At 48.8% G+C, this 15,918-nt stretch overlaps 1 protein-coding gene across 4 annotated transcripts in view; it reads right to left on the bottom strand.

The window, feature by feature from the left end:
• POC1A (POC1 centriolar protein A) overlaps nt 1-15,918 on the bottom strand; it is a 78,520-nt gene that overhangs the window by 50,634 nt on the left and 11,968 nt on the right. The window contains exons 1-2 of one of the 4 annotated variants that reach the window (XM_051627765.1): nt 1,820-1,888; nt 345-429 (exon numbers count right to left, since the gene is read on the bottom strand). The exons of 1 other annotated variant lie outside the window; for it this stretch is intronic. In XM_051627765.1, coding sequence (XP_051483725.1) covers nt 345-429; nt 1,820-1,837 — 103 coding nt within the window. In that variant the 5' untranslated portion in view covers nt 1,838-1,888. Of the gene's footprint in view, nt 1-261; nt 430-1,819; nt 1,889-15,918 lie in introns of those variants that run through there. 2 more of the 4 variants (XM_051627764.1, XM_051627768.1) reach the window with 2 other exon arrangements.

Here is a 15,918-nt window from a genome sequence, read left to right as displayed (position 1 = left end):
GGCATGACACCACAGGCAGCTGGAGGGCAGACATAGAGAACGGATAAGAAAAAGTTTTACCTTATTTGACTGCACAGTAAAGCAAGGTACATGAAATGACAAGCAACAGTAGACGTCCCTAAAGTTTTAGCAGAATGTACATGATCTGCCTCTGTGGTTCAGAACAGAATTTTTTTTCTCAAGACGCAGAAATGTTAATCATAAAATTCCCCAAAAATGTCAATCACAAAAAGAAGTTCTTGTTCTTGTAGAGCTCAGTACCTCCAGTGCTTCCTCCAGTTAACTGAAGGGGAGAAGCTCTTTCTTGTATATTCTGGCCATCAAAACACTGAGAGACTATTTACCCAATTGCTTTTTATTGAGACTGAAGTCCACGCTAGTGATGGCATCTCTGTGGCCTTTGAAGTGTCTCTCCAAGGATGGATCTTCCTAAAAAGACAATAATGTTCAGACACTATAGATTAAGAACCATCTTTGCACAATAAAATCACTTTATTTCTGTGACAAGCTAAACATGCCACATATTTCTCCCACAAAAGCCAGGTAGAAATATGAACATTGTGCAACACAAAATGTGAACTTCCCATGTAAGAGGCAAGTTATCCAAACTGATAATCCCCCTGGATCTTAGGTGGTGCCTGGAATAATTTGTGTATTTTTACAACATGCTGCTGGTGCAGGGACCCCAAAACTGACTTAGGAAAAGATCAGTCATGTCAATGAGCACCTGAGCAGGTCATTAAGCTTAGCATTGCTCTGAAATCTGCTAATCTCAGACAGGGGCAGCCAAGAGGCCACTGAGCACAGAAGGGACAAATTTGCAGGATTTAACACACCTGCTGAAAAAGACAGGTAGAATCAGAACTGCAGCAAACAGACTGACCCACTACTGTTTCCCTGTGGCTGGGGAAGACACTGTGTATTTACACAGCACCTTGCTGCAAAAGCTAAAGCCCGAAGTAAAACAAAACACTAAGAGAACCGTTATAAGAGGTTGTAACAGTTGAAAAATTTCCAGACTTCAGAACAGGCTGAGCAGCCTTCAATCCCTGCTCTCATACACACAGTCTCTGCCTCCCTGGCAACCATCACTACAGCCTGCTCCCTCTCAGGACTTGAGCCCAGGCTCAGAACAGGGCTGACCTTCCCCAACACCCAGCACTAGCCCTCCCCAGACCCAGAGCTCCCTGCACCAGCCTCCACCACCAGCCCAGAGGTGCCCCTGCCCCCGGCCATAGACCAATCCCAGCTGCAACAGCACCCCAAGACTTAAGGCTGCCCCCCTAAGTTCCAACAGCATCAAGCCCCCCCCGCCCAATTCTGTCCCCAGTCCCTCCCAGCCCCAACTGCATCAGGCCACCCCGCAGACCAACTCCAGCAGCACTGACACCTGCCCTCAACCCAGAGCTGCCTGCCACCACCACCCCAAAGACCCCAGGCCTCCCCCAGCCCAGCCCAGTCCCAGCAGCACCAGGCACCCCCCCCGAGGTTGACACCAGGCCTGCCTTCTCCCCTCACCCAAAGAACCGAGCACCATCTCCTTCCCCAGCCCTGCAGCGAGTCCCCCTCGCCCCCAGCACCAACCCAACGGCCCAAGAGCCGCCCCCGCCAAGCCCTGAGCTCAGACACCGCCCCTCCCCGGCGCCAGGCCCCCTCAACACTCCGCCCGGCCCCAGAGGCCGCGGCTCCCCCCACAACAGCCTCCCAGGCCCCGGCGGTTCTCCGAGCCCTCCCCATCCCAGCGGCACTGACCCCCGCGCCGCGGCAGACGCCCCCGGGAGCCCCTCTCCGCCCAGCCCCAGCAGCACCAAGCCCTCACCAGGCAGCCCGCGGCCATAACGCCTCCCGAGCAACGGCCCCGCGCTTGAAGGGGCCGCGGCGCCGGGCCGGAAGGGGCGGGCGAGGGCACTTCCGGCGGCGGGACGGGCCCGGGAGGGAGCGGGAGCCGCGGCGGCTCCTCCCGCCGGGCAGGCTGGGCAGCCGAGCCCGGCTGCAAGCCCGGGGGACGGGCCGCACAGGCCTTGGCATCGGAGTCAGCGCCTCGGAGCACAGCCGGGCCTGTGGGAGGGCGTTCGGCAGCGCTGGGGACACCTCCTGCCCTCGCCGTCACCTCGCACGGTACAGAAGCACGTTTGTTCATAGCGATTATCTCACGTTATACACAGGCAGTGAAAATTCTACCGGAGGCTCTTGTCTCTGTTGTGCAGGGGCTTAGAGCTGCCGTGTGAGGGACAAGGGATGCCCCTGGACACGGAGAGAGCACCTGCCCCGAGCCCCTCTGACGCGGCTGTGGAGCATTCCCAGCATCACACACAGCTAACTCAGCAAAACTGGCTCCGGGGATGTCTGGACCAATAGACAAGCAGCAGCAATACTGCAGAAGCACAGTTGTCTGCAAAGTTTTCCTAGGATTAAGTGATCAGCTGGTGCACCTGAACGCTTGAAGGGTGCGTGATCCCTCATGCACATGAATAACTATTATAACTGTTTACCCTTGCGAGTCTGGACTTCACGTCCTGGCCTCTCTCCTCAGTCAGGACAAGCCAGTGTGAACTGTTATAACACAAGACATTGTCTGCACTGCTGCCAAGATGGCATTTTCCATCCTGTTACACTTCCCAGCACAACTCTTAGCACAGCAGGAGATGTGCTTCCTTCAAAACTTTTCCTTACCTCCCAGGCTGTTTTGCCCTGGGCAATGCCCAAGCACCCACACCCACTGCCAGCTGCATTCCCCCCCTCCCCCCCAAAATCAGCCAACAGCATCAACCCAGTCTCAGCATGTGCTGGCTGCACCCACAGCAGTTGTGATCAGTCCCTGGGGACAGCAGTTGCTCCTCCCAGCACCTACATGCCAGATTCCAGCCTGTGGGAGAAGGACACAAATCCCCACTGAGGTCAGCACTGGTGCAAGGCTCCAGCCTGCAGTCACTGCCACTGTGTTACCTCTGAAGCCTACTGATGTCCCCCGTGGTCACAGCAAAACAATCCTGCTGCAGCCCAGGCTCCCATGGAGCCATAAACACAATCCCATGAATTGTTCTTCTCAGAGAAGCCATCTGCTCTTCTCCATCCTGCACTGCCATCCTGTGATGGACAATCTGCTGGTTCAAGGGTATCTGTGTATCTGAAAACCTCTTCATTTCCCCCTGCCCTCTGAGCTACTGAATGTGAAGAGGTACATTCCTCTCTGAGACAGCCTTTCTGCCCACATAGCTATGGAGCTTGGATCTATAAATCTGAAGCAATTTCCAGCATTGCCTCATCTGTTCCTTATGAAATAATTTGGCATTTGACTATTAGCTTTTCTTTATCTGCATGGAAATGAACCAGAACACAAAAAATATGCTAAATATGCCCAAGGTGCTAAAGAAGCCTTGTAAACCCCATTTTAGAGAAATAAGAAATTAGAAACATGTTGTGGTTTCACTCCCACTTATACAAGCAGGAAATGGGAACATTTGCTTCCATTGAAGGATTCCACCACCCAAAAAAAACCCAACCCACCTTCTAGATGACACACTAACAACAGGTGTGGTGGCCATAAATGGCTACTTCAGTTTCCAAGTCCTCAGCCCTAGGATGCCAGTGTGTACTACCAACAGCCAGAGGAGACAGCAGCCCATTGGTGAGATGTTCACACCTGCAGCAGTCCAGAATCCATATATATAAAAAAATAATTAAAGAATATTCATGGTAAGGTCTTTGAGGGGAAAAAAAAGGCCCTCAGGAGCAACAGGCACACATCAGGTCCTGTGGTGGAGCGGACAGGTTCTTGGGACAGCCCAGTTCAGCCAGGGCAGCACTGGCCAGGCTCTATCCCAGCATCCAAACATCTCTGTGGCATTATCTGCCCTGGGTTTGGCCAGGATGGGATTTTCCTGTCTCTCAGAAATGGTGGCCCTGGAAGCCAGCGAGGGAGAAGGAGCTTAGCCCATGAGCTGTCACCCCACCACAGGCAGCACCCCGATGTCACCACCAGCTGAAGGCACCAGGCCAGGAGTGACTCCTGCTTTTCTTCGGATGACCACCTGAGGGCAGGCTGGGGCCTCGTCCAGCCTTCAGTTTTCTGGAGCTATAGAAATAAGCAGCAAAATAGGATAAAATGCAACATGATTTCATTTCAGATGAATCATGCCAAACTAGCAGCTCCTTTGTTAAGGCTCCCATAGCTCTGGGTGAAAAAAGGACGGAGTGAACCTCTGTCAAACACCACTTCCCAGTCTGCAGTGTAGGCATCATACAGTAGTTCTCACCAAGTCCTTCCCTGGGGTTATTTGTATGACCATGAATCAGGAGGAGACCAGAAGCCCCAGGATCTGTCACCTCTGTCACCACGCCAGAGCCTTGCATGGCCAGCCCTGTGGCCCCTGCACGCTGCAGGACACACCACCAGGCTGGGCAGCAAAGCTACTGCACAGCACCAAGCACACCCACAGTTCAGGTGGGTCATTCTTGCATGAAATTACAGGTCACCGTTGACTGCAAGCTCGAATCAGAAAGCTCTGAACCTCTGGCTAGAGTGAGAAGGTCTAAGTTTAGCATCTACACTGAATGTTCACCACTTCTGCATTGGAACCCCCAGCTCTCACGTGTCCTGTTAATATTTAAACTGCTGAGCACAGTTTCTATACAACTTTTGCAGTTCTAAGACTATGCCAACTGGGGAACAGTGTGTTAGGCTTCAAGAAGCCCCGATGAGACTGTTTTCCTGGAAAAGCTGAGGTTCTCAGCAGGTGGCAAGAAGCATTTGCCTTCTACAGAGGAAGCATCAAGAGGTGTGGAGTTGGTCAAGAAAATGTGCACAAGATAAGACATAACCACCTGATAGAACTCGGCTCTCCCAGTTGCTGGGTGGACAAGGTCATCCTGTCTCCATGACCACCACTATCCCAGCACAGGTCCTCACAGCTGCTTTGTGTCCCATCTCAATACACCCTAGAGGTGGAAGCCTTGAGCAACCAACCCTGCAATGCTGCAGCACATGCAGCCCAACCACCTGGAATGGGACAGCCACCCTGCTATTGCACCACTTTCCATCCAAAGAGCACAGCAGGAGTTTTGGCAGCCTAAGAAGATGGCTACAGGAAGCCAAAATTTACAAGACCAATGTCATCCAGAGACCTACTGTCCATTGCTGCTGTGGAAGGAGGCAGCTGCAGTCAGCTTAGGCACTACAAGAGAGAACCAGGTCCACCAAGGAACTCAAGTGACGACACTGACATGGTCCCATTGCTTCCATGGGCAGATTCTGCTTTACATCAGCTGACAATGTAACTTGCTGCCACATCAGTGATTTTCTCTCTTACTAACGACTTCATCCTCCCATGTGTGCTAAACCCATTTATTTATAGCCCACATTTTTTTCTCCCACTTGCCTTTGTGTTTATTTTCCTTTCTTAGGGAGTCAAGAAAAAGATGGGAGAAAAAAAATTTCCTCTCACTGACCTAAATGCAAATTTGTTGAAGCAAATTCAGACAGCTTTGATCCTGCATGAGTCAGAGGAGAAAGGGGAGGGAAGCAGGCTCTGCTGCTATCAGAACCGATCTGTACTGCTGCCTAACAACGAGGCTATGAAGCAAAAGCCATTGGAGTTTAAAGAGGAAGCTCAGCCAAAGGTCACCTGGCTGTCCTGGGTGCTTGTTATCAGCGCCTTGAAAAGAGAGAGGAAGGTGACATGAGCTGATTATAGCAACAACTAGAAAAGGCTGACAGGGGAGCCCGTCACCCCTACTCAGCACTCAGGGGTGCTCCACTGTTTTAGAGCAGAAAGTCAGCAGAGTCCAGGAGCTGGAGCTGCTCAGACCACTGAGGGAAAATCTTTCTCAGATCCGAAGTACCTGGTAGGCAGAGAGCCAGAAAGTGCCCTGATAATGAGAATACCTTAACTTGTTTGCTGCCTTGCCTTTGCAGGTGATTTTAATGACTTTCATGGCTCATCCATATAGCTGAAGTGGTGGAGGGAAGGGTGACAAGGGAACACACACACCTGCACCAGGAGCACCAGAAGAATACAATGCTTCTCCCCATGTGAAACTATAGAGTTCTTCAACCATCCAAGAGTGGTGGAGGGAAGGGAGCTCATTCATGCCTGCAGTTTCCAGAACTGGCCTGAAGGAGAAAGATTCAGGACTGAGAAACCTGGCAAGCTGGATCCAGCCAGAATCCCAGCAGCAGCTCTCTGGGCATCTATGATGTTGTCTCTGGCCACCTACAGTGGTTCTAGAGTCTTAAGTCACTGAAAGATCTTCAAATCTGTTATGCAGTAGGAGATCAAACCCACCTTTAAAAATATGTCCCAGTACAGGTGGCCCTAGACACAGAGCTCCTCCTTCTAGATACATGCACCTCTTTTGTCCATGGGTTTCCCCTTCTGCAGCATAAATAAGGCCTCTCTTCCCCACATCACAGACTAGCCCCAAACTCCTTGGCTCCAGAGGCATTTTTGTTTTATTGAAATTTAGGTGTTTGCTAAGTGAGCAGTCTCTGATCTTGCTGACTGAGGATGGGCACTGCTTTCAGTCCCTGAACTTTCTCTGTTGCTTGCTGGGGTGAACAGAGTTCAGACTTCGCTGAACTCAATTGCATCAGCCCAAAGCCCAAAGAGCAGGGAGACCTGTACTAGGAAAGTGCTAGCTGAGTTCACAGGAGTGAAGCTGAGACCTTTGGGATGTGGAGTTCCACAGAGACCCTGGCACTGGTGCAGTTTTGAGCTACACAGCCACGTTCAGAGGAGCCCAGCATACAGCTCAGCCCAGCACACCAGGACAGTCAAGCTGTGCCTGATATGGGTTGTCATAACCTTTGTCACAGCTACAAGGCACGCCTGTGCTCCAGGCACATGGTGCTGTGACGTGCTCTGACCTTTAAGGGCACTCCCTCCCTGGCACTGGCTGCCTTGAACCCTTCATCCTTTGGCTTCTCTAGCCCTGGAGGAGTTTTAACCGTGACAAAGTCGTTTTGCCTTTTGTTGCTTATATTTTACAAGGGAAGGGGGTACATGAAGTATTTTGCCCTGAAAGATCCTCTCTGGATTTGAAGAGCTGGCAACAGTTTTTTCTGAGCCAGCTCTGTGTGTTTGACATAAACTACACTGACCCAGGCACTACCACAACACTGACAAAGCTCCTTCAGGCCAGCATTTAAAGACCCATGAATAAGGACTCCTCATATGCCCCAAGATTTGTCCTATAGCTGGAAAAGCTCCCTGATAGCAAACTGAACTTTCAAAGGGGCTATGAATACTTCTGCCAAGCAAGGGGAAAGGGCTTCCCTTGTTGAAACACACTGCAGCAAGACTTTGTGTGGCATAAACTCTTTTTGTGCCAGCAGGATCAAGACAAAGGACCCATCTATGCTACTCAGTATCCAAGCTCCAGCTTCTCTCTCTCACACAGCCTAGTGTGAAGCATGTTGGCTGCAGCATTTTGCAAGCTCTGTAACAGAGCAGGCTATTTCTACAGTGACAGAGCCCAGTAAGACAGCTTAGAGCCCAGAACAACCCGAGTTTGCCTTGTTAGCAGTCCCAGGCTACTGTTGTCTAACAATCTGTGCTAAGCATTGGCCAAGTATGGAAGCAGTGCTAGAAGCAGGCTTGTGCTATCATGACAATGAACAAAGAGCTTGTCAACAGAGGGAGACTCACCAGCAACAGGACCAGGGAGCAGCACAAACATTACAGCAGCACAAACATTACAAACATTACAGTATTTCCTCTACAGAATGGCTTCTAGCTAAGCATGAGTCCTTCAAAATGCTGTAACAGAGGTTTAATGTGCATTTAACTGGATTAAGTGCTGGGAAATGGAAGGAGCAGAGGGTATTTCACCATATAGCTTCAGACTTTTACAAATGGATATGAATCCTCTACCCAAAACACAGATTCAACTAACAAGCCAGTTCGTAACATGTTCTGACCCTTGAAAAGTGTCCATATTCAGCATCTGGCTTTCACTTTGTCTCCAGAAAATCACCAGCAATTTAAGCTTGCTCTGAAGGTGAAGCTTACCAAGTGTTCCCCGAAGCCAAGGAACTGCAAACAACATGCAGTTGCTGGCAGCAGGGGAAGCCCTGTGGGGTGGAGAGCCAGAACCCAGTGGAGACTTGAGCCAATCCTCTCATCTCTGCCTTCAGGAAATGACCTGTTCCTTTTTCTCCTCCAAAAGCAGAAAGGGGAAGAAAGGAGCTGGTTGTCACAAGAAGCAGTCAAAAAGAGAGGTGCTACAGCTACAGGGAGTTTGTGATGTGCTGCTTTTAGCCATCCCAAGGTGTAGAAGAAGCCACTGTCCCCTGCAGCACTTCAGGCCTTCTCAGAAGAATGTATTTCCCACCACAAATCACCCAACCCTGCATTTCGTAGTCACATTTCCTCCCTCTTGGAGAGCAGACACATTCCTCTGCCTCTGCCCTTCAGCTCAGTGCCAGGTCTGCAATACACCTGATAGATAAACCAGGCTCTATCAAGGCCAAGAGCATTCTTGGCTATCACTGCACCTTGACCCATTGTACGAGATCTTTTTTATCAACTCCAGGAAATATGGGAAGCATCTGGAAACGGGATTCACGTAAGGCAGGAACAGCATTTCAGGCATTTCAAAAACAGAAAGATCAGAAAGGTTAGGCTCAAACCAAGCGAGGGAGACAAAGCCCATAAGCCCTGCCAGGAGGATGAGCAATGCAAACAGTGGATGCCTGTATCTGAAGTAGAGATTTTTCCTCGGTCACAGCAGAAGAATGTGTTTTAAGTAGCTGGCTTTTGGCCTTCTGCTTTGTTTACTCTTCCACAGACAAAACCAAAAGTGATGCCATATCCCGCTTCACTGAAGCACAGATGGAAGCATCTGGGAAGGGGAGGCAGAACATGACAAAGTCCAGACCAGCCTAAAGGAAGACATGCATCAACCCTCCTGCTCAGCCTGCTGAACATGTAGATACTTATCTACACAGCCTGTTGCCACAGCAAATGGATAAAATGGCCACACTGCCAAATGGAAAATACCTGCTGGGCTTTGGGATGCTCTGAGCAGCCAGGAGGAGAACACGAGCAACATCACACTCAACTGCACCTCAGGGGTTGCCTGGTTTCTTGAAAAACCACTGCTGCACAGAGGGACCAGACCCTCAGCTGATGTGAGCAGGCTCCACAGCCTCCACCATAGCCACATTCATACTTACACCAGTTCAAGAGACCCAGGGCTAATGCCTGATTTTCAAACTCATAGTAGCTTTTAACTGGTGCAAGTAGAAGCAGAAGAGCAGAATGAGGAAGTGATCCACTGAAATCTGTCCTGTGTGAGTGACTTCCCTGAACCACTAGCATGAGAAAGGTGCTGCCTGCCCAGAGAAGTCCTGCTCTAAACCAGGTGCTAGAGAATGGCCAAGCACTGGTTCAAGCTGGGTGCTTCATTGACAGAAGACTACCTCTGCCAAGAGCAGGCAGTGGCTGAACACTGTCATAATTAGAGTTGAGGTGCCAGGCCAATTGTTTCCAACTCCTGTTATTTTTATTTTGTGTCTTTCAGTATTTTGTATTCACCTGAAGAGAGACAGTGTCTGATTTCAGGGGATAGAACTTCATGGTAAGAGCATCCAGTGTTGTTTTTTTTTCCTTGTAACACAGAATGGACCTCATGGCAAACCTAGGTGCACCACAAAGGCTCATAACTAGAAGGTAGAGGGAAAGGCCCCATCTTGCTAAGCCAACTTCTTGAACAATTACTGTTGGCAGCGTTTAGTTTTGTCAGTTTACTCCAAGGGTAATTTTTCTAATCAGCAATTGTTAATTAGAAATTGCAGAGGGACAGTAAGGGACTGGACCGGGAGGGATAGGCTGTTTCATCTGCAACTGTCCTGACCTTCAGGGAAAAAAAACCTCCAGCATAACATAGTTGCCATAAATAGTTGTGCCATGACAAAAGATGTCAGAAATGCACACTGTTGACATTACAGGATACTTTGCCAGAAGGAAACCTTATGCCTTTCAAACTGTGAGCTGTAAAGACCAGCAAGTTTATGACAGTGTGATATGCTATCCTAGAGTTTAGAGGGCAGGGAAGTGCAGCTGATGTTGAACATGCAATGGTGATTTCTTTGAAGGAAGTTGATTTCCAAAGGATAAGGAAATGTCTCGCTCACTGCCAGGTTCGAGATCTAAACCAAGCAAGTTCATAAAAGGGTTAGATCAATGCAGAATGGGTTCACCAGCACTTTTATGTCCCAGGCTGGATTCTCTGGCTCAAGGGATTGCCAGGAGCACAGTGCACACCAGCACCTTCCCTTAGTGTCTATGGCTAGCTAGACATTTGGTCTGACTTGCTTGTCACATACAGTCAGCCAAGACTCAGGCGTTTGACACTCAATTTTGTTTGTGCAAAACAAAGCCTCCTCACCTGATGGTGTGGGATTCTACAGGCTTTTTTTCAAAAATTGTCTTCTATGTTTAGTTCTTCCTTCTGTCTCTTGTGAGCCTGAGCAGAAGATGGGCCACCATCTCCAAAGAGGGCAGATACCTCCACATAGGGCTGCTCTGCTACTTGTTTGTAAAGTATTACAACACAGTGTGCAAACAAACAGTCTAACCTCGAAGGAACAGACATCTTAGATAAATCCCATGCACGGAATTAGTCACCCTGGTGTTGCAATCATTGGTGTCATGGATAAAAATGACCCAAAGAAGAAGAGTATGAGAATCTTCCATTACAGCTTACTTACATTAGTTATAAACAAAGATTACCAGCTCTCTTGTGCTAGCCCAGCATCTGCTTGTGCCTACCTGTTGTCTGTTAGCTTAGCTTAGGACTATGCTAGAGCAGATCATCTGCCCCACCTCTGGAGTGAGCTGCCTTGTTCTCAGAACTTCAACCAAACAGCAAAAGCATGATTTTACTGCATCTGCTTTATAGATATTTCTTGCACGGTTACAGGAACAATTCCTTGCTGCTATAAAGATGTACCCTCATCTCACCTCCAGATGACATAATTATAAGGTAAAGGTGCCTAGTGCCAAGCACACCATAAGCTCTTGCCTACTTGAATGTCCTTGTTCAGTGTGGTACAGCACCAAACACTGCCCCTCAGCTGAGCCGTGGTTGGTGCTCAGCTGGTGGCTCAGCTGGTGACATTGGCACTCACAATGGATCCTCTGGGCTTAGACTGTGAAAAGGAGACTTTAACATTAAAAAAAAATAAAATAAATCAGTAGTGAACTTATCACATTGTTATAAACTAAATATATCTTTGGTACAACCCCTTCCCAAGTGAAAGATGGCTGTGCAGATGTGATGCTCTTACAGCTTTTGACCTAATGCTTTTATGCCATAGAGGAGGTGGAAAGATCATACAAAGCCCACACATGCTAACCCACCTTTGCAGCAGAAAAATCAGCCCCCGTACATAGTAAAAGCAACCACAGAGGTCATTGCACTAAAGCAATAGGTCAGGTGGACAAACTGAGACGTCTGACTGGTTTTCTTAGGAGTGGGTGACTGCTTACACAGATTGTGCAACTACACTGTCTCTGCTTTGCAAACAACCTGAGTCCAAATACCAGCACCTGCAACACTATTACTCTACTGATACCCTTTGGTGCAGTTTGTAAATAAACAAACACTGACTCATAACTAATGGGCCTGGAGAAACCCAGGGCAGGGATTATAACACAGTCATCACCTTCTCATTTGTCCAAAGATACCACTGTACAGAATGGAACTGCCTGCAGCAGGGTAACTCCAGAGAGGAAGCAACCCTGAATGCCCAGGACAAATCCTCCTGCCCATACTTGCAGAGAGCAGCACCTTGCCTGAGGCAGAGTCCTGAAACAGCACAGGTTCGTTGCAGGAGCTCAGTGGCATTCAGTCTAACTGGCAACAGCAGCCCTGGCCTAGCAGGATATTCCACAAAGGTGGACATTCAGGCTATATCTTCACCCAAAAGCACCTCTTTCCCCCCATGCGGGTGCCATCCCACCCTCCAGAGTGCTACACTGGTACTGGATAAGCTAAAAAAAGTGCAGAAGACACCAGATAGAAATGAATGTTTAACCTTTGTCTGCCTTACACTACTGGCAAATAGTTGCAGGCAATCCAAAATTTTTTTCCCCTCACTGGTTTCTACTTTGTGAACAACTGCGTTTCCTCTGCTATGCAAGCAGCTCCAGCAGCAGCAGACCTAAGAAACCTGGTGCCTCATGAATTTAGTGTTTGGATAATTAGTTTCTGCATGCTTGGGTTTTTTTCCTCATGGCTACTATGGTTTGAGTCTGCTACAGCCTCTTCTTGGTCACTGTAATGTAAGGTCTCTATCCATTGGCTATGTGGTTTCAGAGATCCCCAAGGGATCTTTAAAGGCTTTACTGCTCTTGGAGATTTTCATTGAACTGAAGCATGGCCACCACATCCCAACCCACTGGCAGGCAGCACAACCACAGCACAACCCTGTGTCACCATGAAGTTCAGCTTAAAACAGATGGAAAAGGAAGCCAAGAGTGAATATAATAGCCTAGCAAAGATCATTTAAAATGCAGGAGAACTGGAATACCAAATCTGAAAAGGCATCAAATCAGAATATTCTAGTTTGTAGCCTCATCTCCTCAGTTCCCAGAGATACAGCCTGAACCTCCAAATCAAACACCTTGAACAGTCATGACCCAGCCACCAGACTTTCAGCCCTGAATGCCCAGGCAGTAAGGAAGCTCTTCGGTCCAAATATGGAGTCTTGTTCTTCTCTCACAAACAGTAGATAGCCACAAGTGCCTAGTATAAACCCTCCTGTCACAAGAGGAGAGTCAGTCCTTTATCCTTGCAGCCCATCACCCTGCAGAACCGCCTGGTACCACTGGAGAAGCACTAGCTGTATATAGATGGATGGCTGACTCATGCTGGGACACTGCTCTGTTTTCTTGTCCGCCCAAGATGATCTCACCCAGCACAAGAGAGCTGTAAAGCCAGTTCTCTGTGTGTTCCCACTCCAAGCTACAGTGGCTACACTGGGCTGAGCAACCAGAAACGTCTGTGGCTGACGAGAGGCTGTGACCCTTAAGGCTTTGTCTGGTGGTAATTAGGTTCTCTTATTCTTCTTGATGAAGGGTTAGTGGGGAGGGCATCCCTCCTGTTTTACTCAGAAGTGTCTGAAAATACTGTATGAGTAAGGGGGTAGTGTGAGGATGGGGACAAAAGCTGCTAGAATCTGCTTGCAGGCTGCAGAAAGAAGAGAAGAGCCATGCAAAGACCATCAGTTTGAGCTTCCAGTGACCTCACCATGCCTACTCACCTCCCTCCACATGCATCCAGAGGCACACAGTCCTCTTCCTGTCCTTCCTCTTTTGTCCAGCAGGACCCAGCTATGCTCCTCACTTCCCCTGTGGGCAGCCCAGGTCTGGGCTGGGGCCACTGCACCACCCCAGAGGTGGAAGCACTGGAGGATCTGAGCAGTGGGGGCAACCCCGGGCTGCAGCAAGCTAACTGCAGCAAAAACAGCTGAGATGTTTTACTCCTTCAGGCACCCTCTACTTTAAGATAAACTCAAATAAAAGTTGCTTGATTCATAGGATAATTGAAGCTTGCAAGATGAGTAACTCGTGGGACAGCTACCCACTAGCAGCCCTCATTATTGAAGACCCAGGCTGGTGTTGACTTTAAAGACCGTCCATGTTGCAGTACAGCTCTTCCACTACCCACAGTAGTTCAGCAACATCTGCGGCTACAGTAACTGTTAAACTGTTGTCCCGTGGTTTGGGTGAAAACCTGTGTTAAACAATATCAAGACTTATCTTGAGATGAGCTAAGCAAGGTTGAGCAAATTGGAGATGTGCTCTCGCAACAGAGAGCTGTGTAGAGCCCCAGGCTAGGCAGAGTGTTGCCCACGCCTCCATCTCAAGAAGTCAAGTCCAAGGGCTGCCTAACCTCATCTCTCACCTAGAGCAACAGCAGACACCTCCCAAAGAGGTGCAAGAACAACAGCCTGCCTGTCTAGGTCTCAACTTGCCAATACCTTGGGACTGGTTTATGTCTGGACCATAACATGTTACTCCCTCATTCATTACAACACGAGGTGGCCTTGCTTCCCTCTGAAGAACCTGAGTTAGATGCTCTGTCTTGCTAAATTGACAGTTTTGCCAGCTTCTGAAGACAATGAGATGTACATAAGTAAACTCAGTTAATCAGTGGCTAAAATGACTTTTTCACAGCCCAATCATCCTTTAATTAAGTTCCACAATTTCATGGCAACAAGCCCCAGACAGGCTGGAGATGTTGGGAACAGGAGGTTCTCCCTAGCTACCACACAATACATACCACTCCTGGGTAGCTATTTGTTGCCATCAATTGTGCTGGGAATAGCACTCTGCCTGTGAAAGAGCAGATTCAATTTAGAGTAAAACCAAGAAGAGAAAAAACAGAGCGGTCTTTACAAGATCTGCTTGACTCACCCCTCTTGCTGTGTTTAATATTGTTGGACAAATGCTCCATGCAGGGAGCAATTCAGAAAAAGCTTGATGAGGAAAAGCTTGTGATGAGGAAAGCTCATCTGCTTTCCTTTAGACCAGCTGCGTGCCTGCCCAGGCCAGATGCACTTGGCACGTATATGGAGATGGCTCATACATACTGAAGGGGCAACTCATTCAATAACCACACGTTTACGAGACAGTTTCTAATCAAACTCTTCCTCCAAGCAAAGATAACAGGCTATCCTCGATGTTCTCACCACAAGTACATGACAGCTCCAGCACCCTGGTGTCTACAGCAGCCTCCTTGCGCAAGGACCCACCAAGCCAACATGACAATCCCAGCCTCAGGGCACCCATCCCCTGTCCAACTCAGAAAATCTGGTGCTAGGAACTTCCCCTAATCCTACATCATCATGTCTGTGGCACACTGGCAGATCGCATGGCAGTGCCTCCAGCTAAAATACATCCTCCTTTCTTAATGCTCTGCTCCGTGTGGGTGCACAAAGCATGGGAGATGTCCTTTCACTGTAGGTGAAAAAAATGTCATTCTGTTCAAAATTTCATTGCTGTATTGCTTCCTATATTGACTTCTCTCTAGACTACTGTGGTGTGCTGAGACGAGAAGGGCTGCCTATTCTTGGGTTATACAGCAGAAGACTGCGTCTGCAGAAAGATCTTAATATTTTAAATAGAAAACACCAAGATCAAGACACTGAAGAGGGAGGGCAGTCCAATCACAGATGCGTACTGTGTACAGCTCTGGAGCCCTCATTACAGGAAAGACATGGAGCTGTTGGAGTGGCTCCAGAGAAGGGCCATGAAGATGATCAAAGGGCTGGAGCACCTCTGCTACGAAGACAGGCTGAGGGAGCTGGGTTTGTTCAGCTTGGAGAAGACAATGCTCCATGGAGACCTTATAGCAGCTTTCCAGTGCCTGAAGGGGCTACGGGAAAGCTGGAGGGGCTTTTCACCAGAGAGGGCAGTGATAGGACAAGGGGTAATGGTTTTAAACTGAAAGAGAGGAGATTTAGGTTAGACATCAGGAAGAAATTCTTCAACGTGTGGATAGTAAGGTGCTGGAATAGGTTGCCCAGGGAGGTTGTGAAAGCCCCCTCCCTGGAGGTGTTCAAGGCCAGGTTGGATGAGGCTTCTGCAGCCTGGTCTAGTGGGAGGTGTCCCTGCTCATAGCAGGGAGATTGGAACCTGATGATCTTTAAGATCCCTTCCAACCTTAACCATTGTATGATTCTGTGATTCTATGTATGTGCTTTATCTAGACAGTAGAGCACATGCTGATATAAAGCAAAGAGCAAAGGCTGCAGGAAGCAAGCGCACCTAAAACAAAGCAAGGGGCTCTGCAAGAACCTGTGTTCTGGGAAAAGATCAGTGGCACCTTTAAGCACAAGAGTCTGTGCCAGGTGACTCCTGCAACTGGAGTAGCTTCACTCAGGCTTAGCAGGGCTGAAGGCAGCAACAG

The sequence above is a fragment of the Apus apus genome, chromosome 9, assembly GCF_020740795.1.
Source record: "Apus apus isolate bApuApu2 chromosome 9, bApuApu2.pri.cur, whole genome shotgun sequence".
Lineage (NCBI taxonomy): Eukaryota > Metazoa > Chordata > Aves > Apodiformes > Apodidae > Apus > Apus apus.
The sequence above is the reverse complement of the archived record's forward strand: the minus strand, read 5'-3'. Positions and strand labels throughout refer to the sequence as shown.